The sequence below is a fragment of the Apium graveolens genome, chromosome 7, assembly GCF_009905375.1.
Source record: "Apium graveolens cultivar Ventura chromosome 7, ASM990537v1, whole genome shotgun sequence".
In the NCBI taxonomy this organism is placed as follows: Eukaryota; Viridiplantae; Streptophyta; class Magnoliopsida; order Apiales; family Apiaceae; genus Apium; species Apium graveolens.
Window position 1 is genome coordinate 46,846,212 of NC_133653.1, and position 25,542 is coordinate 46,871,753.

At 30.9% G+C, this 25,542-nt stretch overlaps 3 protein-coding genes across 5 annotated transcripts; 2 read left to right on the top strand and 1 right to left on the bottom strand.

The window, feature by feature from the left end:
• The first annotated feature begins 1,051 nt into the window (after nucleotides 1-1,051).
• Nucleotides 1,052-7,343, top strand: LOC141672464 (F-box/kelch-repeat protein At3g17530-like). Of its 3 annotated transcripts, XM_074479075.1 has the most exons (4): nucleotides 1,052-1,271; nucleotides 1,698-2,368; nucleotides 5,144-6,445; nucleotides 7,059-7,343. In XM_074479075.1, exon 3 carries the CDS (start codon nucleotides 5,207-5,209, stop codon nucleotides 6,422-6,424), a length of 1,218 nt encoding a protein of 405 aa, XP_074335176.1. In that variant the 5' UTR covers nucleotides 1,052-1,271; nucleotides 1,698-2,368; nucleotides 5,144-5,206; the 3' UTR covers nucleotides 6,425-6,445; nucleotides 7,059-7,343. The 3 variants fall into 3 exon arrangements, with proteins under 3 accessions (XP_074335176.1, XP_074335175.1, XP_074335177.1); XM_074479074.1 differs by having other exon boundaries at nucleotides 1,052-2,368; XM_074479076.1 differs by having other exon boundaries at nucleotides 1,052-2,368; nucleotides 7,064-7,343.
• Nucleotides 1,153-2,076, top strand: LOC141673575 (F-box/kelch-repeat protein At3g23880-like). Its single transcript, XM_074480328.1, has one exon. The coding sequence runs from the start codon at nucleotides 1,153-1,155 to the stop codon at nucleotides 2,074-2,076; it is 924 nt and encodes a 307-aa protein (XP_074336429.1).
• A 2,635-nt stretch (nucleotides 7,344-9,978) lies between the features above and the next one.
• Nucleotides 9,979-11,381, bottom strand: LOC141670442 (stem-specific protein TSJT1-like). Its single transcript, XM_074476282.1, has 3 exons — nucleotides 10,934-11,381; nucleotides 10,477-10,838; nucleotides 9,979-10,379 (listed from the first exon to the last, which is right to left on the bottom strand). Exons 1-3 carry the CDS (start codon nucleotides 11,158-11,160, stop codon nucleotides 10,183-10,185), a joined length of 786 nt encoding a protein of 261 aa, XP_074332383.1. The 5' UTR covers nucleotides 11,161-11,381; the 3' UTR covers nucleotides 9,979-10,182.
• Between the last annotated feature and the right edge of the window lie 14,161 nt (nucleotides 11,382-25,542).

A 25,542-nucleotide genomic window follows, 5' to 3' on the forward strand; every position in this document is an offset into this window, starting at 1 on the left:
ATTGAGAAGATTTTGTTAGAAGTTATTTATGAACCCTAATGTATAAGAACTGGGTATATATACATGATATATCAACAATAGAGCCATTAAATTGCTGATTTGGAAAACAAGAGTCGTTATCCAATCAAACTTATGCCACGTCGAATAGATTTTAACACATCAGTTATTCTCGTCGAAAAATGTAACGTTTACTAACGAAATGTACTTGTAGTTCACTTAGGTGACCAATTTGAGACCATTTTCGGTGACCTACTTGATACATCGTGCCCACTTCAATGACTCACTTGATCATTACCTGTTTCGGTTTAGGTTTAATTCAGATTAAAATTAAATGAAATTTAGATTAAGATCATACAAAATTCGGGTTCAGATATTTTCAGATAATCACTTATTAATTTTTCTACAACTTGAGACTTTTTTTTAAATATAGTGTTTATAATATAATATATTTTTTCATTAAGCAGTATATTTTTATGAAATTTAACTTTTAGCTATTTGTGTTATACACATACACACAAATCGAGGGTTTTTTTGGTAAAGAAACTCAACGCTCTTTTGAAGGGTTAAGTTTACATACACATAACCTTTCGTAGATTCCGTGATTGAAATATATTGGATATTCCGTATATTTGCATTAATTTAATTTTTAAAAAAACTTATGATTAAGTAATTATCTTTTCATAAATATATAGTTGTTTTAAGTATGAACTTTACTTATGAGCAGGGTATTTTCTAAACCGCTAATATATATCAACGATAAGTTATGACCCGTTAAATTATAATAACAAAATTACACTCTATTATATTATTTTTCTAATTCGAATTTATATAATATAAATTGGGTTATATCCGACTCGAATAATATTTTGTTCGATTTTATTTCGTTTCTAGTTATAAATGGATGTGTCATTTCAAATTATTATCAGTTAAGTATTTAATTCGGGTAATTTTAGGAATAATTTAAATTAGTTTTCGAATTATTATCATTTTATATAATTTAGATATCGGTCAAATCTCGTTATCATTAATTTTGATTCGGATACTCGGGTCATGAACCATTTTGCCGGGACTTGCCAGCACATTTTCTATTTGTTGAGTTGAGATACAACGCACACCTCTCTCTTCTCCGCTTAAACCCTAGCTTCAACAACAATGGCTTCCAAGACTAGTACGACATCGTTCGACGATCTTCCCCCAGAAACAGCTTCCAACATCCTCTTAAGACTTCCAGTCAAAGCCCTAATTCGGTCAACATCAGTTAACAAGAAATGGTACTCTCTAATCTCAAACCCTCTTTTCATTTCTTCTCAAATAAAACATGCTGTCTCACAATGTGATAATAATGTTGTATTAATTGTCCCTCCAATTCTCTCTCAAGACAAACATTGCTCCTTAGTCTCCGTCGAAACCTCGAAAGTTTTCGAAAAATATAAAATTCCCTTTACTACTAAGAGCAACACCTTGAAACTAGTTGGTTCTGTAGACGGGCTTATGTTATTAACTGACATTGCTATGCTTAATAGTTATCGCGATTTGTATTTGTGGAACCCTTGTGTTCGGACTCACAGAACCCTTGTTTCGACTTGTTTCAAGAATGTTATTGGCGACTTTGTTAGATGTTTTTGTCTTGTCGGGTTTGGTTTTAATAAAGCAAGTAATGATTATAGAGTTGTAAGGATTTTTTTTGCTCGGGATAGGGTGAGTCCTTCTAAGGTTGAGGTTTATAGTTTGAGGAAACAGACGTGGAGGAGGATTAAAGACCCTATAGTTCCTAGATATGGTTCGGCTGATGGAGTTTATGTTAATGGTAGTTTTTACTGGTTTGAGACGACCTTTCCCACGACACTGGGTGATGTTCGTTATAATAATAGTGAAGACCTGTGGATTTTGTCCTTTGATTTTGAGACAGAGGTGTTTGGGGAATTTAAGGTGCCAAGAAAAGTTGCCCTTTGCTTAGGAACAAATGCCAAATTTAGGCTAATGGAATTTGAGGGTTCACTCGCGGTTTGTATGTCCTTATCTTATATGGTTGATGAGGCAGGAAAATGGTGTTACCTCTTGGAAGTTACGGTTTAGAGCTACACTCAAGGAAGGTGGGTGGCCAATCAGTATTACCAAGGGGGGAACACTTCTGTTAGAGGTGCATCCGTTCAGGGAACGTATTGATATTACCAAAATTTTATCAGTAAATTTGAACACCATGCATCACAGAGATCTTGGATTTGGTAAGCCTGAGGGCACAGATGATCAGCTGGTAGCTATTGAGCCTTGTATGGTAAACACTTCCTTCACGGAGAGTTTGGTTATTTACGGGGGAGGAAAGTCACTTTTGAAGTTTGCAAAGTAGTCAATCGCGTATCTTCCGGTGGTAAGTAGATTTCAAACTACAGTATTTCAGTTTACATGGAGCATGGTCATTTTTAAGATTATTGATTTATTTATACAATCTGTCCACTATTAAGTATATAGAAATCTGGATGATTGTGATAAAGTTTCTTTTATGCCCAAGTTGTGAGAAACTTTTGCTTTGGTATTATGTTTCTTTTCTTCCTTTTCTGCTTATGATGAATGTAGCTGAGTTTCATAACATACCTTTGTGATATTATATTTTCTCCCTTGCTCTTTCTGTGTATCATTCAAAGAACATCGCTTGTTTCAAATTGTAGTTGTCAAGTGGTTTGTAAAAAGCATTAGAGGGTTTTTAAATTTGTTTTGACTTGATAGCACACTGGAGATCTGTGGTTACTTGTCCTATGTTTCCTAGAAACAAATTTGTCTCCCTTTATGTAAGTAAGGGTTTATAATCTAGTATGCAAGTTCTATGTCATTTTAAGTTGGTGGTAACTAAATAAATTGTCACATCTAAACAAAGTCCATGATTTGTTGAAAAGTTATATGCTAATCAGCACATTTACCAATTGCAGTTTTCAACTATTAAAGTTAAATCATCAATAATGAGGTTTCTGGACGAGTTGCCTTTGTAATAGAAATGCCTTTGTTAGTCGAATGAGAAGCTGCTACTTGCATTAAACGATTTAGTGTTACGATGAAGGAATTTAGGCAGACCTTTGCCATATAGCAAACATTATTGAAATGCAGATGTTCGGAACTGGGTTACACTTTGAAGGTATATCACCTGTTGGCATCCAACTAAGGTTATCTAGTTGTAAACCACTCAACATAAATGTTGAAGTGTTTGACTGATTATATTTTGGAAAGCTATTTATTTGTTAATTGTCCTGTACAATAAGAAAAAATGAACAATGCTTTTAGGGACTTGTGTTTCTCTCTTTTTGGAATCTTTTTTATATAGACCTAAATTCAGTTCTTGTTCAGTTCTAGAAATCTGGACAACTCTGTGAGGTGTGACCTGTGGTAAGAGAAACATATTGTACTTTTAAACTTTAGATGGTGCAATAAATAAATGTATGAAACTTTAGATGGTGCAATAAATAATTTTGTATGAGCATAGATCGATTATTGGATGGTGTTTGTTGCTGTAAATAACTCACTCAGTTACTTGCACTGCAGGTATAGTTGGTAATTTGCTTTAAAATCCTGCCAAGTCTATAAGGTGCGGCATTCGTATGAAGGTGCTAGCTTTTGCTGAAAATAATCTGTGGAGAAACTTTTGAACTCAACATGATGTAATTTCTTTACGTACCAAGTTCAGGACTTTAATGTGGAGAAACTGTACCGGACTCCCATTTGTTACTATTATCATCATGATTATTTTGTGTTCTCCGGATGTTTATGGTTCTCTTTATAATCAACTGGATGATCTTATTGCTAACAGAGCATGTGAATTTTTTCATAATTATTCTCTCTCTCTTTTTTTCTTGGAATGTATTTGATTCACTTATATAGTGGCTCTGCTTATTATTATTATTATTTTTTTAATAAGTAAAAGATGGTTGTTTAATTGAGAGGCCGGTTAGGCATTTTGTGGACGAACTGGGAACCAGCCTGTTACCCTTCCTGCTTCACATTTGCATATAAACTTGATTTTTTATATCAACGCGGACTCAAGTCAGGTACTCATTACACTAAAAATAATAGTAATGCCCCCCTTTACCTTATGCTGTATGTGATTTTTTTAAAACAATGCGACTTAAAAATATGTTTTTTACGGTTATGTATTTACATGTTGGCACGGCGTGCACTGAACATGGAATGTTCGAAAATAAAAACAGGTCAGATGTATCCAAACTTAATTATTGGTACATGATGAAACTTTTTAACTTTTGATTTTTAAAGTTAAAATTATCATGGCTTGAAGAAAAAAATCGTAAATATTATAGAAAATAGGAGTTCAGAAATTTTACCCTTCAACATAAATCCATGTTATTTATAAAATATATTATTTTATTTATCCAAGTTCATTTTTATAATTTTTTAGAAATATTGATAGTATTTATTATTTTATCTTAACCCGAGTCACATTATATATAAACCAAATCTTAAAAATTATATTTAGTTTGTTTAAATTTAATTTCGCCCGAAGTAACAAATTAGAATGATAAAGAAATCGATATGAATTCAAATTTAAATTTGTAGAAGAAGTTGAATTTAACATAAATTATAGTGATATAGAGTTTAATATAAAATAGAATTGAAATTGATAAATTAATAGAGGAAGTTGACTTCAAATATCAATTAGAATTAGAATTGATCAACCAATAATTAGAATTAGCACAATTAAGTAAGGGTAATTAAGTAATTACAGCAAGTACCGATCGACCGACTACCAAATTTTTAATGTTTCGTCTATTATAATATAATATAGATTTATTTGCAAAATAGTTTTGGATTTTTTGTAATTGTCTTCATTTTTTTTAATTCTTGAGTTTTATTATTTACGTCTATCACTCTTTTCATATCTTTTAACATTTAATACAAAATAATATGAAATTATAATTTTTTCACTTATATATGTAACAGAGTACAAGATTACAAAGGTGACATTTTATCATCATAATTATTATAATAGACATAATATAATAATTTTATTTTAGCCTTTCGTATTTATTGGCTTTTAATGTTAAATTCTTTTCTAAACATTTAAAATTGATAATTTCCAGTCGGCTTGTCTCCAAAACTGAAACCTTGTTCACATGTGTCTCTAACATCTAAGCATACACAGCTGACAGCACAGTCCACACTGGCGCACTCTCTTGTCTGAAACTCCTTCAAGTCTTCTGTCAGAATGTCGTTGAACACTACTACGACGTCGTTTGAAGATCTTCCTCATGAAATGTCCGTCAACATCTTCTTAAGACTACCTGTGAAATCTTTAATCCGGTCAACATCAGTGAACAAGAAATGGTACTCTCTAATCTCAAACCCTAATTTCGTTTCTTCTCAAATTAAGCATGCTATCTCCCACACTCATGATAATGCTGTGTTAATAATCCCTCCAATTATCTCTCATCAAAACTACTGCTCCTTAGTTGAAGCTCAAACAGGTTCCGTAATCGAAAATTATGAAATTCCGTTTAAAACTAAGAGTAATAGCTTGAAACTTATAGCTTCGGTTAATGGACTTGTTTTACTAACTGATTTACATGCTTGTTACGGTTCTCGAGACTTGTATTTGTGGAATCCTTGTGTTAAGAGGCATTTAGTACTTGTTTCGACTTGTTTTAAGACACTTCTTAATAACCGTGATCGGTGGTATTTTATTGTGGGGTTCGGGTTTAATGAGGCTAGTAATGATTATAGAGTTGTGAGGATTGTTTATAATATGAAGGGGTTTGAAGATGTGGCTCCTAGAGTCGAGATTTATAGTATGAAGAAGCATACGTGGAGGAAGTTAAAGGACATTGTCGTTCCTAGAATTGGTATGGAATACGGGACTTATGTCGAGGGTAGGTACTACTGGTTAGAAACTAAAGTCAGGACTGAGGGAGAAGGGCGTAAAGATGTGTGGATATTGTCATTTGACTTTGATACTGAGGTGTTTGGGGAAATTAAAGTGCCGGATGAAGTTTCAAGTTGTATAGGATTAAGTGACACTCATAATCTTATGGAGTTTGAGGGTTCGCTCTCTCTGTGTGTTTCTGGTAAACAGGGCAGGAAAAAAGATACCAGCCGTACTTATGCCATATGGTTGATGAGGCATGAAAATGGTGAAAATTCTTGGACTTTGCGTTTTAGAGCTGTACTTGAGAAATTTGGGTTTCCTATGAATATTACCAAGAGCGGGACACTTATATTAGAGTCATATCCTTTTGGCGTTCTTGAGGTTTCAAAGATATTATCATGTAATCTCAATACAATTCAGTATAAAGATCTTGGAATTTGCAAGCGTGGAGGTGAAGAGGTTTCCCAGTTCCTTGTTGCTCCTTGTGTCGTAGACACTTCCTTCGCGGAGAGTTTAGTCATGTTCGAGGGAGGAAAGTCATTGTTGAAGTATGCCCAATGAGCAATTATGAGTTTCTTGGTGGTAAGTAGATATCAATCTATATTTCTAGTGGTTATGATCATCTGTCTATCATCTGTTTTGTTTAGCATATAAAATTTTAGTTTGTGGTAGTAAATTTTAAATAATACATATTTTTAAGATGTGTGGAGTCAAGAATTTGGGATCATGTTTCCTCTCTCTCTCCTTTATGCTAATAAAATTAGTCTATCTCAGCTAGTAACATACGTTGTGATGTATACATCTCCCTCACTCTTTCCTTGTTTGTAAGTAGCGTGACCTGTGTTGAGAAGAAGAGATAGAAACTTTGAACTTCAGATAGTGTAATTTACCTAGATGTTCAATAGTAGGTTGAATGTAGTGAAAGCAGTATGCTGTTCTATTTGATCATTCTTAGAGTTTTTCAGTTTTCTACTTCTGTTGTCCTCACATTGTTAGTGTAACTATCATAACTTGTTTGATCCGTTCAAACTTTTGCTGATTAGCTGAACCTTTGAACAGTTTCTGCAGCAAGTATTCTCTTATTGCCAACCATAACTTGACTTATTCCATAGTTATATTCTTACACAATATATATAATCGTATCAGCATGGACTGATCGTGTTTGTGCCATAATTATTCTCCCTGGTTCTTACAGTGCAGGTGTAGCTGATTTTGTTTTGAAAGTGTTGCTAACTTTATTAGGCGCGGTCCATGCGGGCATATATATGAAGTTGTGCTAGTTTCTGCTGAGAGAATTTGGTGGGGGAACTTTTGTACTCAACATGATGTAATTTATTTATGTAGCAAGTTTAGGAAGTACTTATGTCTAGCATATGATTTACTTTCAATTGCTTCTTATGTCACCTGCATACTAGTTAAGTTGATATGTTTTCTTTAGATGGTCACAAAACTCATTTATAAATTTGGATGTTCTATTTTAGCTGACAGTAGCTTTTAATATCTCATTTTCGAAATGCATTTGATCCACCTACATTATAATCGTGTATGTGCCTCTTAGATCAGTGGTGCTAAAAATACTGAGCTAGGTGATAATATACATTTATATAAAAAAGTTGGAAGGATATGCCAATGAAGAAGTATTCTTATCATTGCAGCAGCCACCAGGTCTCCCAACAGAAATGGTAAAAGGCTTTTGATCAATTGCATCATCTTCATGGAGACGGATTTAGAACATTTTTCGTGAAGTTGTGTAACGATCTCTACATGCCGAAAAGAATTTTTATTAAGAAATAGATACGAATATTGTGATTCAGGAATTTCTTATATGATACCAGTTTCATCAAGTTCATACTAAATGAACGTATACTATGCCCAAGCCCCAAATAGCTTCATCATTGTATATATTTCAATACTTCTTTTACTTGGGAAGCTTGGTTCCTTTCTCTATATTTTTCATATTATTTTGCATTCAGCCTTCAGACACGGCCATTTCAGCAAGAAAATAAGGTGCCATTAATCGAATTTATAGAAAATTGTAAATTAAATTGTAAATTGAAGAACGATTATTTTTTTTCATTTCTGTCTATTCGTATGAACCAGAGCTTTAACAGAGCATTAGTGATTTTTTTTTTAAAAAAAAGAGAGCATTAGTGATTTTTTTAATAGTAATTATAACAGACAGACACAAACATACTCTCCATCTCTCTCTCTCTGAAACTTTTTTTTTTTCCAAAAATGTCAAGTGTAAAGGCCTCAAGGAATGCTCCGACGTCCTTTAATGATCTTCCACATGAAATGACAGCTAACATCCTCTTAAGACTACCGGTCAAAGCCCTAATCAGGTCAACATCAGTCAACAAAAAATGGTACTCTCTAATTACAAACCCTAATTAACTGATCTACATGTGTTTTACTCTCCTCGGCATTTGTATCTTTGGAACGCTTGTGTTAAAACTCACATAGCCCTTGTTACGAGTTGTTTCAGCAACCTTTTCGATATTATCTACCCTATTTATTTTATATCTGGGTTGGGTTATAATAAGGCTGGCTGGTAATGATTATAGAGTGGTTAGGGTTGTTTATGTTTCGGATAGTAAGGGGGATCAGTTTGGGGATATGGCTCCTAAGGTCGAGGTTTATAGTTTAAAGAAACCTATCCCGTGGTTCCTAGAATAGGTCAGCCTGATGGGGTTATGTTAGTGGTAGTTTCTATTGGTTGGAAAATTCAAAGCCCGAATGTCAGGAAGATGGCCGTTGTTATCGTAGTGGACATGTTTGGATGTTGTCTTTTGACTTTGACAATGAGGTGTTTCGGGAACTTAAAGTGCCGAGAATAGTTTCCAAGTGTCTAGAAGCAACTGCCGTGTTTGAGCTTATGGAGTTTGAGGGTTCACTCCCCTTTGCGTTTTTGATGCACATGTGGTCAGCCATCCTTATCGTATATGGTTGAGGAGGCAGGAATATGGTCTTATTTCTTGGATTTTACGATTTTCAGCCACACTCAAGAAAGGAGGGTGGCCACATGATATTACAAACAGGGGAACAATTTTGATACAGAAGCTTGCGTTGCTGGGACTTGTTCACATCAGAGGCATATTGTCATGTAATCTGAAGACCATGCATTACAAAAATCTTGGAATTTGTATGCAGGGGGCTACAGACGAACCACTGTTAAGACCCAAGTCTTGTATCATAGAGACTTCCTTCAGGGAGAGTTTGGGGATGTATGAGGAAGGAAAGTCGCTTGTAAAGTTTGCAAAGTGATCAATTGCGTATGTTCTGCAGGTGACTACTGATTTTAATCATTGATTAATATAAGTTCTATATATAGAAACATCAGGCTTATAAGTTCTCTTTTGAACAGAAAGAAAGAGATTGTAAGTTTTCTATATAAAGAAACATCAGGCTTATAAAGAAACAGAAAGAAACATTGATTATAAGTTCTATTTTGAACAGAAAAATCTGGATGATAATGTAATTTTTTCTTACTGTTATGCGTAAGTTGTGAGAGATTTTGACGTCTTATCATGTTTCTTTCCTCCCTTTCTGCTTAAAATTAATGTGACTTAGTTAATCACATACCTTACAATACATAATCTCTTTTCGCTCTTTATGTGTTAGTTTTCTAAAAGCGTATCACTTATAATGAGTTGTAGTTGTTCAGTAGTTTGTAAAATGCAGGACAGGGTCACTAGTTTATTTGAATGTGCTTGTTGGAATGCATTGTGTTGTGTCAAAATTTACAATGGTTGTCCTGTTCCAACTAGTGTTTGTTTTATTGTAGTTTGATCAAGGAATAGACGCCCCTAACTTTTATAAATCCAACTTTTTGGCCGAAAAGCTATAACAATTGGGCATGTTGACTGTGCTCAGAAGCTGATTATAGATTTGCAAGGGTAGATCAATACTTGTGTAGTAGTGCCTTTCTTTATAACATTTTTTAGCTCTTATGTTTATAGAAAATACGAATGTTGTCGTTGGTTCTTGCTGATTTTAGACGTGTCGGTGTTAGTACTTGGTACGAATTGTTCTGCAGAAAATAAGAAAAAAAATTGCAAGGAGAATGGACATGTGAGATATTCAAACAGTTTATGCTAACTTCTAACATTGTATAATTTAGATCAAGAAAACGTTGAAAATCTTCAAATATCAAAGATCAAAGATCATTCTCAGTACACAGTCATTTACAGAAGCTTAGGAATCTGAGTCCAACTTAAAAGGCAGAAACAAGAAAACCTAGAAATAAACAATGAAAAGAACATGAATTAAAGACAAATAACAAGTTTGTCAGCATTCTCAATTTTGGCATCAAGATTAGGTTAGGCTTGTTGTCCCCAAATGGCTGCCCAATTGGCTTCACTACCAACCCTTGGCATGCTTTTGGTCTTGGAGTAAACATCAACTTTGAAGTTTGATCCACACATGAACCCCTCACTATCTACCCTTGGCATTGCCTTCAATTTGTTTGTTGGATGCTCGAAACTCATCAATCCTCCTTCACTGTGATACATACACCCTGAGCAACACAATTGAAATTAGTCTTCTAACGAAAGCAAATATAACAGAATGAGTTCATGTAGTCATATAATTCACACAAAGTTATGATTGCTTACCAGTAGGGAAGGGAGCAAAAGATTTAGCACAGCTGGCTTTGATGAGGTCCAAATTATCAGAAATCATGACAGAGCCATCAGAAGCTATTCCCCAGAAGAGCTTGACTCCTCCATCAGCACTCAATGAAATAAACACAGATTTAGCCTTGGTATCATACAGCACAAATCCAAAACTCCCATCAAGATCCTTGAGGACCTGATGGGCAGGGTAGGGACCCCTGTCGCGGAGGGTCCTGTAAGCCTCGATCACAAACATGGCCTCGTTCCCACATTTAGATAGTCCATACTGCTTGTTGAGGCTGCTCAAGTTGTTCAGACTCCCCAGAAAAGTACAGTAAATGTCATCAACCCCAGAGAACAACCTGGAACAGTAGATAATAAACAAAAGTAGTCTGTTAGATCCAAAAATCAAGACTTGCAATAGGATAAAATAAACGTAATGTAGAAAAGAAGAGACCTGTGATTAGGGAAAGGGGTAGGAGGAGGGGCAAAAGCGAGAGAAGCAGCATTATTAGAAAAAGAAAGAGAGAAAGCATTGGAATGAGTTGACAAGAACTCCTTCAAACACTCCTCAGGAAGTATCTGTTTTGGCTTCTCAGCCACCAGCCTGTGAGGATGAGGTGCAGCAGGGCTGTTGAGCTCTTTTGGTGCATTCACCAACTCCTTGTTAAATATTCCCAACATCTTTTTTTATGGTTTTAATAACAAACACAATGCAATCAAAATGTGATGATCTAAAAACAAAATAGTGAACGCTTGTTGCTATGAAAACAAGAATGGAAGCAAGAATGAGTATGAAGTAAGAAAATGTAAATGAATGGATGAATGTTATCAAGAAGCTGGCCTCTATATATAAGAAGATGTAGTAGGATCACAGATTTACAACAGGGGGGAGAAGTTTAGATGTAGAAGAGTTGTTGTTACTTGTTGTCAGTGTTTATAACACGTGGATTGGTGTAGGAGAGAAGTTAAAATACTACTCCCTCCGTCCCATTGATTCTAATACGTGCACTGTTTGCACTATTTCGAGACTTTTATAAAATATAGTTTTATACTATTTTTTTTAAATTTTTTTTAATAAAAATTTAAACATGAAACTTTTATTCAGAAAAAAAAAATTTTAAAAATATGGGGGAGTTATACTTTAAAGAAGTATTGAAAAACGTGCCGAAAAGTAATGTATAAAATTTAATGGGACGGGGTACTACTAAGCTGGGGTTAAATTAGTTTAAATGAAATAGATCGGTCTTTTCTATGTACGGATAATCTTATCCAAACCTTAAACAACATATTTATATTGTACTAAAATAAAGGGAGGAAGGACAAATTTAGATTAATTTTATATAAAATTTATAAAAATGATCAATTTCTAAAAAGTCAGCAAACTTTAGCCGTCGGGATACCCAACTGTCATGTCATTGGAGTATTCATTTTGATACGAGATACCTAACTGTTAGTCAGTGGAGTATTCATATATGAAATATCCAACTAGCAGAGTATCTTATACAAATTAGGATACCCAACTGACTGTGGAGTATTCAATCGGTTAAAATTAATCACTTTTTAAAATGACTATTTTTGTTAAAATTTTAAAAAAAATGGCTATTTTTATCATTTTTTCAAAAGAAAACTAGCTAGTGGTAAAAAATTAAGCTACAATATCTGAACTTTATTCGGGAGGATGTATATATTAATACTCTTACAATAATCAAAATGATTAAAAATTATAGGCGTAATTGGTCTTCCAAATTCCAACCTTATCCATATAGACCACAGTCATGCATTGCTGGAACAATTACCCCAATCCGACTCATGATTTTATCCATTCTTTCACTTTTTCTTAATTCACACAATCTTGTGGGCCCGCTCGTTGGGATATCATCTCCAAATTTGAAAAGATTAATTATATGGCCAATCGGCAGTATTTTAAAATTTTCTGATTAATTCTTAAAAAATATTTGGCGGATATTTTTTTAAATACGATTAATATTTATAATTTGTTTTTAAATTATATATTTCATTATAAATAAGGTAAATATATTAAATTATTTAAATATATAGGATTTTTGTTCCAATTAATCCTCGATTTGCCGATTAATCCATAATCGGTACCTAAACCGATTAGTACTGATTACTGATTTTTACAATCATGACTCTTGAATTTAAAATATAAGAAATTTGAGATAAAATTTATTCTAAGAACAAGTTCAACATAAAAAGAGAAGGGGAGAGGGTGTAGTTATTCTTTTATATATATTATAAAATATTAAATCTTAATAATTTACGATTCCATTTTTTATTTCAACCCCAACAACAATCCCTATACTTACTCATTATTATTATTGTAATAACAAATCGTGATAAAATGGAAAAGGTGAAATTTGAAGATAACATTTATTCAAAGTAGAGTTCTGATCGGAGATGGCTTTATGATAACAAAATTGCTTACCTTTAAAAACATAAGTTTTTTAGAATTTACGTTTCTTTTGAAGTTTTTTTCTTTCTAAAATACGACTTTTTTAAGTTTTAATTTGTAAAAAAAAAATTATAATTTTTCATTTTTTTGCAAAATTACGATTTTGCAATCGGATGTAACCTCAACTGCAACCAGATGTAATCTAAAATGTAAGGGGAAAAAATTCAACATTTTTTCCAAAAATATAAAGTAAGTTAAATATGTGATTTTTTTATTGCAAACTGTATTTTTATAAGTATTTTCAAAAGACAGTAAAATCAAAATTAAACTTAGAAAAACAGTATTTTGGATATTATTTTAAATATATTTGTGTAAAACTAAAATACCTTTTTATCAAAGAAAAACAAAGAAAAGAATCTAAGAAAGCTTGCTAATTATTATTTAATAGTTAGGGATATATGTATTTTATTAACTTTTTCACATTTTTTCCTTAAATCTATGCCTAACAACAATGGGTGCAAATCTCTAACAATCGTGTGTTATATAAGTCATATTTAATAGAATGCTGCAGAACCCGTAGATCATTATTTCAAGGGCTCAGATCTAAGAAATTTTTTTTAGTCTTTCGCTGATATCCATGGAAAAGAGAAATGCCTTTTCGCGTTAAATATCCGCGGAAAGTTAAAAAAAAAATTTTAAATCTGCACCCTTGAAATATATATCCGACACCTGAAATAATATGTTAAATAAATCTTAATCCATACACGATTGACCGGAACATTGCCAACAACAATATTAAGAAGTCAACATGACAGAACGAAAAGACCGATGGACGAACAGAATAGTAGATATATCATCTATCCCCTCTTATCTTTCTAAAAATCTTTCATTTTTTGCACACATTTTTAAGTGCATTGATCATAAAATTAAGAAAATAATTTTAATTTTTTTTTAATTAAAAAATTATTTATATATTTTTCTTTACAAAAATATTTGAATCTTTTATTTTAATTATGTAGTAAAACACTTACAAAATTTAAATTAGTTTTTACCCTACCACTAAAGTTAAACCACGCCGTATGTCCCCAATACCATCTCCAACACGAGACCGAGTACTGCTTGAAAGATGTGAAAATGATTCAACTTTTGTGTTCAGCGCCGAAACAAACTAAAATTCCTATCGAAGCCCCCCTTTCAGGGCTGAGCCTAAGACCATCTCCAAGAGTGGCCTATTGACCCAATTTTGAATCGATCCAAATCTACTAAAATGTGGTTTATTATCTTATTCCAATTTAGGTCGACCGGCATTATTTACCGGCCTAAATTTTTTTAATAATAAAATATTATTTTTTATGATTTATATATATGTTAGTTTGTTAATTGAATGTTATTATATATATATATATATATATTAAGTAGTTTTTAATTTTATTTTTTAATTTTCACTTATATAAAATAGTTATTAAAAAAATATTAAACACCATGAATTGTTTTAATTCAAATTAATAATACATTAAACAAAAAATAAAGATTACACTTGATAAAAATTAATTGCAAATACAATTTATTCAAAAGCATAATATGAACTTAAATATTGATTTAATCAAATAAATTATTTATTGATTCTCCAAGATAATCATAATGTTGATTATAATTATGATCTTTTTGTGATCCTTGACCTTCATCTTTCGAGTCTCGACCTTGAGCAGTTGATCTTTGTTGTAATTCAGAGTAGTTTAATATTTGTTATTTTTCTTTTAGTTAATTAAATATAATATTATTTTTTCTTCATTTTTCTTGTTTAAATGTAATGTTTTTTTAATTTAAAAAATTTATTAAGTTTGAAATAAATTATATTAGCAGACGTATATGTTCAACATTTAAACTTATTTAAAGTGATAGTATTGATAAGGGGGGAAATGTTATTATAACGAAATAATTATTTTATTGAGCGTAAAAATATAATGTCTCCATTATGTTGAGACCTTAAAAAATATTATTTTAGCATGGTTATTACTTAATCGATTAATTATAATTTTATAAAAAATATTTTTTAAATATACAATATTACTTATTGAACGATATAGTTTTATTGATAATTATATGTGTGTTTTTAAAAATATGATACTTATGTTTTAATTAAAATTTGATTTTTTAGTTCACATCAATAGGATACAAATTATTTAATTTGATTTATCTCGGATCAGTGATTTACATTATTTTATTTTAACCCGATGTCCAATACACAAACCAAATCAAACTAATTATTTTAGTTTAATATATTTTTTTAAGTCTGATTCAATGAGATAATTTTGTTTTAGACTGAATATTTAGTATATATGGTTTTATTTTTGTTGGTCGAATTTTATTTTTATTTTAGTTTTGTGTTATTCAGAATCAATTGTATTATGTATTTTTTATTTTGAATAAATAAAATATATTTTTTTGTTTATCCAAGCTCATTAATATATTTTTTAGGAGGATTGATAGTATTTTTATCTTATCTTAACTCGATTGGCATGATGTATCAACTAAATCTTAATAATTATATTTAGTTTGCTTAAATTTAATTTAGTCCGAAATAATAAATTAGAATAATATATAACTCGATATGAATTAAAATATAAATTGGTTGAAGAATTTGAATCTAATATAAATTTTAATGATATAGAGTTCTATATAAAATAGAATTGAAATTGGTAAAGTAATATAGGAAGTTAACTTCACTATCAATTATAATCAGAATGGATCGACCCAATAATTATAATTAAAATAATTAATTATGTAAGGGTAATTAAGTAATTTCAGCAAGTACCGACCGACCAAATATAGTATAGATAGTATAGATAGATGTGTTTTATAATGTAAAAAAATGGGGTCAATTAATTGTTGATATCAGTTTTGCGTTGGAGCAATCTAGCCACCCGAACATCAAATCTAATTTATGTCTACTAGACATGTCAATGGGTTCCAAAATATTTGTACTTGGGGCCTTGGCCATCTCCAACAGTTATGATCCAAAAATCTAAATGTGAATTATCAACAGATCTAAATACTGTTCCAAATTTGTGACCAACTCCAATAGTGTCATCCAAATATCTAATCCAAATTACTTTTTACATATAATAATATACTAGCCTATAACCTGTGTGATGCACGGACTGATTATAATATTTGTAATTTTACTATTTTGTTATTTCGTAAAACTAAATTATAAAAAAATAATGATTATATATTATTAAAATTAATAAAATTAAAATATTTACGTATTATTTTATATGTATTATATATTATTGAAGGATTCAAAATTTCAATAGTTAAAATTTTAAAAAGTCTTTTCTTCTTCTGAAACCTATATGGCGAGTGTAGGTCCTATACGAAAGTGAGAGTCTTGAATATAAGTGTATATTGATGATTTGCTATTTTTTTTAAATTTTTCCTTGATTTAATAAATATTTTATTATATTATCATTTGAATTAATAAAATTAATTTTGGAAGTGTTTGATTTCCTACTAAGAAAGAAGTTGAGTGCTCTTAGATATCAAGCTGTATTATAATTTATAGAGTTTGTAGTTATATTAGATACATGATTTATTTATTTTAATTAAATAATATTTGTTTAAACTATTTTTGGAAGGTGTTAACATATTTTTTTAGAAAGGTGTTAACCAACCGATCAAACGAAACCATGTTTCGCTTATAATAGTATAGTATAGATATATTATTAAAATTAATAAAGTTAAAATATTTACGTATTATTTTATATATATTATATATTATTGAAGGATTCAAAATTTCAATACGTAAAATTTTAAAAAGTCTTTTCTTCTTCTGCAGCCTATATGGTGGGTGTAGGGCCTATACGAAAGTGGGAGTCTTGAATATAAGTGTATATTGATGATTTGCTATTTTTTTTAATTTTTCCTTGATTTAATAAATATTTTATTATATTATAATTTGAATTAATAAAATTAATTTTGGAAGTGTTTGATTTTCTACTAAGAAAGAAGTTGAGTGCTTTTAGATATCAATCTGTATTATAATTTATAGAGTTTGTAGTTATATTAGATACATGATTTATTTATTTTAATTAAATAATATTTGTTTAAACTATTTTTGGAAGGTGTTAACATATTTTTTTAGAAAGGTGTTAACCAACCGACTAAACGAAACCATGTTTCGCTTATAATAGTATAGTATAGATTTATTTATTTTAATTAAATAATATTTGTTTAAACTATTTTGGAAAATGTTAACATATTTTTTTAGGAAGGTGTTAACCAACCGACCAAATGAAACCATATTTCGCTTATAATAGTATAGTATAGATAAATATCATGTTAAACAATTTTATCTTAAATTTATCATTTAATCATTATTAACAATTTATATAACATTTCCTAAATTAATTAAATCAAAAAAAAAATTAATACACATTAAATATTAAAATTGTGCACTTAATTAATGAAAAACACATTTATTGCAATAATTAACATACAAAATATTATTGATACACATTAATTTTCCGAATTAGTATATTCTTCCCACAAATGCTCAATTAATGTATCTCTAAGTGGCTTATAAGCCCGTAATAGCTTATTGACGAGTGTCTGTCGACCCAACTTATAAGTTGAATTTACAACTTATAAGTTGATAAGTTGAATGTTAGTAACGACGTACTTTTTCTCAACTTATTTTTTATTTTTGTTTTTTTATCAATTTTAATTTTAGAATATATTTTTTTAAATGTTAATATAACTTAAAATATAAGAATTAAGATAATTATATATATATATAAATAAATTATTTATTTTAGTTTATTTAAATAAAAACAATTTTGGCTTATAAGTTAAATTATCTTAACACTTGTATAACTTATAAACATTATCAACTTATCATTTATCACTCACTTATTCAGTTTAAGTTATAAGTTACTAATTTTAAGATTTTCCCAAACGGGCACAATATTTGTCTATTTATTTTTTATTTGAAATTTTAATGAAATTATATTTTCTCATTATTTTAATTTTTATTTTAAAAATAAATTTTGTTAACTATTAATTATGTTATTAATTATATAATTAAATAATCAAAAATCAATTTAAAATGCCATAAACTATAAATAACAAAATTATTATTTTATATTAAATCAAGTGATCCAAATTTGGATCAATGAACAATGAACAGTAGTGATCTGATCCAAATTTGAATTACTATTTGAATCACCATTATAATGAAATTTTAGATAATCTGCCCCAGAATATTTGGATAACTGTTGAATTTTCCTTAAAATTGAGGATACTCTAATTCCCATCACTTGTGCTGTCGAGATTGAGATGGACCAGGCAACTCTTTTTTTGTTGACGGAAAACCAGGCAACTTGACAGATAAACAAATAAAAAATTGTTGTACATTGACAAATTATTCGTCTCGAGTATTTTTGTGTTTTATATATTTGAATGTTATACACAAAATTGACTAGTTTAGGATTCACTAAATCTCATACTAGTGTACTTTTATTTCGTGTTATTTTATGTCATATTTTCAAGTAAAATTAAAGGATAATATAAATTAAATTAAATAAATAAAAATATAAGTTTTTTGATGAAACTTTCACAAAATATATGAGACATACATATTTAGACCACATCTATATACAACATTATAAAATTAAGTATTATTTTAAAAATAAATATGCATATATTTATTACAAATAAATATATATTCATTATAAATATTACTATTTAAATTATAATATCATTTATGTCGTATATTTTATGTCGTGTTGTGTATCAAAAAAAAAGATAAAACTGACACTAAATCTCAGTTATATATTTTTGTATTTATATATTTTCTTGTCGTGTATTAAAATGATAAACATAAATATTATATTTTCGTATTAATTCATGTCATACATTATAAGTCGTATAAGTTGTGTTTGGGTTTAAACCTGCAGGCTCTACATGTACTGGCCACTAATTCCCTCTACTGCTGAAAAGCACAAAACTATTGAAATTATTTTTAATTGATATGTTAATTGGGTATAATCATGTACTCGAGAGGAACCAGTAGTTTACTGAAGGCTAAATTAATTCTACATATTTTAGATATTTTAGGTTCTTAAACTATAAATATAAACTAGCTCCTAAACTCGTGCAACGCACGGACAATTGACAATTCTTATCTATTAATTTTTAAGTATTTTAATATTTATTAAATATATTTTACAAATATTTGTAGCTGAAGAATATATGGGTATATTTATCAAAAAAATATATAAGAACGTGTAATATTCAGAGTGATTGTAGTATAAAGAAAAACATTATTTTAATTTTCTTTACCGAACATTTTGCTCTTTAAAATAAATGATTTAAATTAAGTACGCAATAAGAATTGATCCAAATAATTGAAGTAGAGCATGATTATTATTAATGATGGTAGCTAAACATTTTATACCGAGATATTTTTAATTTTTAACAATAATGAACATTTTAAAATTATCGTGAAATAGGCGATGGTCGTTGTGTGTGTTGTTTCAAGAGTTCTTTTTATCTTCTCATCATGTTCAAATATCAACGGTATTAATTACTTCCACATACAATTCATGGACATACTCGACGTCACATATTATGTGCTTACAGGGGTATAGATTAATTTTAAATTATTTATTTATAAATATGATATTATGTTCATAATTTTTAACTAATTATCGATTCATAGGGAATGATGGTAGCTAAATATTTCATACCGAGATGTTTTTAATTTTTAACAGTAATGAAAATTTTAAAATTATCGTGAAATGAGCGATGGTCGTTATGTGCGTTATTTTTAGAGTTTTTTTTTATCTTCTCACCATGTTCAAATATAAACGGTAATAATTACTTCCCCCATACAATTCATGGGTATACTCAACGTCACATATTAATATATTATGTGCTTACGGGGGTATAGATTGATTCTAAATGATTTATTCATAAATATGATTTTATGTACATAATTTTTAACTAATTATCGATTCATGAGGAATAATCATCTGCTCTTATTATAAGATCGTGAATGGATATAAATATATTTTGGTAAAGAGAAAAATTTTCTTCTTTAAATATTTTCGTCTCAAATCTATTTCTTAACGACCTCCTTCCATAGATAACTAAAAAAGTACCGGGTTATTTTTTTTATCGGTCTATCCCCTTGACATTTTGCTCCTATTGGGATAAACATGATTATTTGATTGTGTTGTAAGACATATATTAATTATACGTTAATTTTAATGGTAAAAGAGTAATCAACCAAATTACCAAAGTAATGAAAATGGAGGGTAATCAATTGACTTGTGAATTACAGATGTGTTGAAAATTTGTGAAGGGTTTGGTTCGGTCGGTTTGTATTCGGTTTAAAAAATATTAAAACTAAACCGAAACCATATTATCAGATCAATTTTTATTCGGTTTGGTTATTGAAAGGAATATGTCCTAAGTCCAATCATGTATTAGGATTTAGGAATAACTTTTTATGTAATCTGTTTTGATTTCATTGATATTAATAAAAGACTTATTTTGTTTTTATTACGAGCTCTATCTATTTAAGTGTTTAAATAAGATATATCATAGTTTAAAGTAAAGCTTTTTATGGATTATGATGAGATCATAATAGTGAGACCTAAAAGATGATAACTCTAAACTTAAATAGTTCCTGGTCGTAGGATTACTAACTGGTAATTAATAATCCGCAGAGATCGGTACATACTATGCTTGCTTCATTATGAAGGATGTCTGTTCTCATAGACATTTGTGTGGTGACACTATAGCTAGTATGTAGGTGCTTATTATAGAATAAGTTCACTGAACATGACTCGCACAGCTGAACAACTGATGGAGTTCACTCACGTGTCAGCAGTTGTTCACATAGTGATAGTTGTACAAGTATCCTTAGACTTGAGGTCATCATAGTCATCTTGTGTACAATGAACTATACTTTGGTTCAGTTCTTAGTCTCCAGGGACAATTATTAGGGCTCTACTGGGTATAGGAATTTGTACACGAAGATAGTGTATGATCAATAAAGGATCTACCCCTTCCAGTGAAGGAAGCGAATGTTCAAGGCTGATCCACTTATGCTAGTTCAGGAATCTCTGGCCAGAGTGAATGAAATTAGAAAGGAGCTTCTAATTTGCATAGAACTAAGCATAGTAAATGGTAAACAAGTGATTGAATTAGATAGGTTTGACACGAGATCCATGCCTTGTATTTAATCGGGACATTGTAGGGTAGAAAGAGTTTATTGTACGGTAAATATTCACTGAATAGGTTCTTGGTATTCTAAGCAGTGAATTCGTATTATCCGGATAGTCGCGATATGCTGAGAAGTATCCCTCACGATGTAGAATAAATATGATTAATTAATTAATCATATTTAATAAATTAGAGAATTTATATAAATAATGATAAAATAGTTTTATTATTATTTATTTCTACTACCGGCTTAATATTGAACCTACAGGGTCACACCATAAAAAGAGAATGATTTATTGGTGGAGGAATTAATTAATAATGGCTGATAATTATTTATTTATGAAATAAATAATTAATTGGTAAATTTAATAATTGATTAAATGAGATTTAATTGATTATAAATTAATTAAGAAAAGTTCTTAATATTATTAATTAAGGATTTAATTTTTAGAAATTAAATCAAGAGAGAGAATTATTTCTAAAGTGTTTAGAAAAAGAATTAATAATTAAAAGGTGTTTTAATTATTAATGAGAATAATAAATGGGATAATAATAATAATATTTATGGGAAAATTTCAGCTGAAAATTTTGCCTATAAATATACTATTATAAACCCTATTTTTATTCTAACCCAAAAACCCAAAAGTTTTAGAAAACCAAATTCTCTCCACCTCCTCCTCCTCCTTAACGTCATTTTCTTGGTGGATACCGGTGGAGTGCTTCACGTTTGAGGAGCAGCTGCTAAGGATCTCCGAACGTTGCTTTTGGATCGCATATTAAAGGTTAGTAATCGATCCCTATGTTTTTACCACGATTTATATGCTTTTATTTGGATTTTGTACGTGTAAAAGTGTTTTACCTTGCCTCCGCTGCGATTAAAATCCAACATTGGTATCAGAGCTTAGGTTGTATGCATATAGACCTGTGGTAAAAATTTCAGAATTTTATGTGCTTGTACGAATTAATTATGATTTTTACAAGTTATATTATGGATTAATTTTGTCTGATGAGAAATCATTTCTCATAATAATTTTGAATGTTGATCTGGGTTCTACAAGTGTTGTAAATCGTCTGGGTATTTTTCTTATATTTTTATGATGTATAGATTTTTTATTATGAATTTTTGAAGTTGTTGTAATTAAAATTCGTAATTAAATAAAGATATATATATATATATATATATGAATTGTAAGTGTATATATATATATCTGCTGCTGCTGCTTGGCTGTACTGATGTGATGGTGAGGCACGGGAAACAAAGCAAGGAACAGGTACGGCAGAGAATGTCAGGCGCGGAAATCCGTGCGAAGAAAGCAACGGCGGCTGCTGCAGGCGCGTGTTGCGCACGCGGGAATGCGTTACACCCTGCGGCGTATTCACGGAATGCGTTACACCTTTTAATTGGTTTTGTAACGCATCACCGGAATGCGTTACAGGGCTTGTAACACTTTCCTGTAATGCGTTACAGCCCGACTGTCCAAATTAAAATTGATTTTCTGGGAGTTTCGTAACTCCGTTTTAGGCGTGCAATATACCGTTGGATTCTTTTTTCCGAGACGGATCTAATGGAGTGATCAATTTTAGTTTATATACAAGTTTTGAACTGTTTATATTTCCGAAAGTGTTTTAAAGTTGTTTTTAACTGTTTTAACTGCTTTTAAATGCTTCATGTGATACATAGAGATGTATAATGCTTAGACTAATGTGCTAGGTGATATAACATGCCTACCTTGATGTTTATTCATATTGATATATGTGATATATGCTTAGTTTATCATGCGATGATAGATTTAGGTGAACTTAAAAGAACATAAGGCGTTTTGTTAGACAACCTAGTATAGTGAAATTGTTTCATAACCTTAACAACAATATTATGAATACAATCATGAGATTCTTGTGTTTGTGAAACACGTAATTGAATATGAATTTTTGATATGAGAGAAAGGATGATTCTGTCAACAACAGATTTTTATCTGTAAAAAAGGGTTATTAAGTGACGCCTCTTGACAATGCTCCACCCGATCTGGGAATCATCTGATTATTGATTATTGATTTGAAATATTTAATTTAAAAGGAAGAATCTTTTTATAATATGATTATGATTGTAACGTAATATAATCCCTCTAAAATTAAATAATATCAAGTAGTAATTGGCCAATGACACAACGGGCTTGTGTCGGTCATAACCTTCCAGCATGATAGAAAGTAGTTCTTATTTTTAAATCATTGTCGTTTCGTGCCACAGCCGAGGGTTTTGATTTCGAAATAAGAAATATGTGTCTATTACATAGAGATGTATACATTGAATAAGAATCTAAAGGTCGTTACGTGCCACAGCCGTGGACCTTTGGGGACTGATTCAATTGTACGGAATGTTGGGTTAGACTTGACTTAGAATATTGAGTTTGTCGTGCCACAACCGTGACTCAATTATTCAAGAGGCTAAAGTTTGATTAGGGAATAACATTAGATGTAATTGACAAGAGTTGTCTGCCTATTGAACATTACATGGCGTTTCGTGCCACAGCCGGGGTTGTGTAATGGAATGTAGGATCCCTATTTCCACTAGCATTATGAATGCTTAATTTTTCACGTAGGGGGTTGAATAAATTAGGTAAACTAGTGGGAGCCACTTATGAATAAAGACCCGATTCATATAGTGTTTTAAAATGAAATCGAATATTTGCTAAGTGTTGTTATGTGTTTATCATTTACAGATTTACAATATACATTATGTCTTCTGCATTATCACTCAGGAGCATACTGGATGCTCACAAATTGACTGGTCCTAATTATGCTGACTGGCTTCGAAACTTGAGAATTGTTCTCAGGATTGAGAAGCTGGAATACGTGATTGACTCACCTAAGCCTACTGAACCTGCTAGTGATGCACATAATGATGAACATGTTGTGTATCGTAGGTGGATAGATGATGCAAATGTTGCTCAATGCATCATGCTGGCTTCCATGAACATTGAGCTACAGAAGCAACATGAGCATATGGATGCTCACATTATCCCCATGCATCTACAAGAGTTGTATGATGTGGCAGGGAGGACAGCTCGATTTGAGATATCGAAGGAGCTGTTCTGTTGTAGGATGTCTGAGGGAACATCTGTGAATGACCATGTACTTAAGATGATCAATTTGATTGAACGTCTTAGACAACTTGGTTTTGTCATGGATGGGGAGCTGAGCCAAGACTTGGTCCTGCAATCGCTTCCGAGTTCGTTCTCGCAGTTTGTTGTGAACTTTCACATAAATAAGTTGGATGTCAGCCTGCCTGAACTCCACAACATGTTGAAGACTGCGGAATCGAATTTTCCCCCTAAGAAGAGTTCTGTTCTTCTAATTGGTGAAGGTTCCAATCCTAAGAAAAGGAAGAGGAACTCTTCCAAGAAGAAGAAAGTAGGTGAGAAAACGTCGGTTCCACCAAAAGCTGAAGACCCCAAGAGCAAAGTTGTTTGCTTTCACTGTAACAAGGTGGGGCACTGGAAGAGGAACTGCAAGGTTTACCTTGCAGAATTGAAGAAGAAGAAGGGTAGTGAGACTACCGCTTCTGATTCAGGTATGTTCATGATAGAAGTGAATATGTCATTAAATCAAATTTCTACTTGGGTATTAGATACCTCATGTGGTTCTCAAATCTGCAATTTGTTGCAGGGACCAAGGAGAAGTAGGACTCTTGAGAAAGAGGAGGTGATTCTACTGATGGGAAATGGAGCAAGAGTTGCTGCTGAAGATGTAGAATCATTTCATTTACATATGCCTACAAGCAAGACTATTGTTTTAAATAATTGTTATTTTGTTCCCTCGATTGTGAGGAATATTATTCCCATGTTAGACTTGGCTGGATTTTCATTTATTATTGAGAATAATGAATGTTCTATTCTTAGAGATAATATTCTTTGTGGACGTGGTAATTTAAATAATGATCTGTATATATGTGACATAATTTACTTCAGATTGAACAAACTAATAAAAGAAAAGGGATGATGAAAATCTCACTTTATAGTGGCACTGCAGTCTCCATTTAGTAGACATGGAGGGAGGGCTGCAAATTTGCTAGGAATTGTACACACAGATGTATGTGGACCAATGTCTACGCAAGCCATGGGTGGATTTTATACTTCATTACTTTCATGGATAATAGATCTAGATTCGGATATGTGTTTGATGAAACACAAGTCTGAAGCCTTTGAAAAGTTCAAAGAGTATAAGTATAAAATGGAGAAACAACCAAACATAGTATTATAACTCTTCGATCAGATCGAGGTGGTGAATACTTTAAAGGAGTGTTTCTAGATTATCTCAAAGTAAATGGTATAGTCTCCCAGTTGACTCCTCCAGATTGGTATCTGAAAGGAGAAATCGAACTTTGTTAGACATAGTTCGGTCCATGATGAGCTATGAGAATC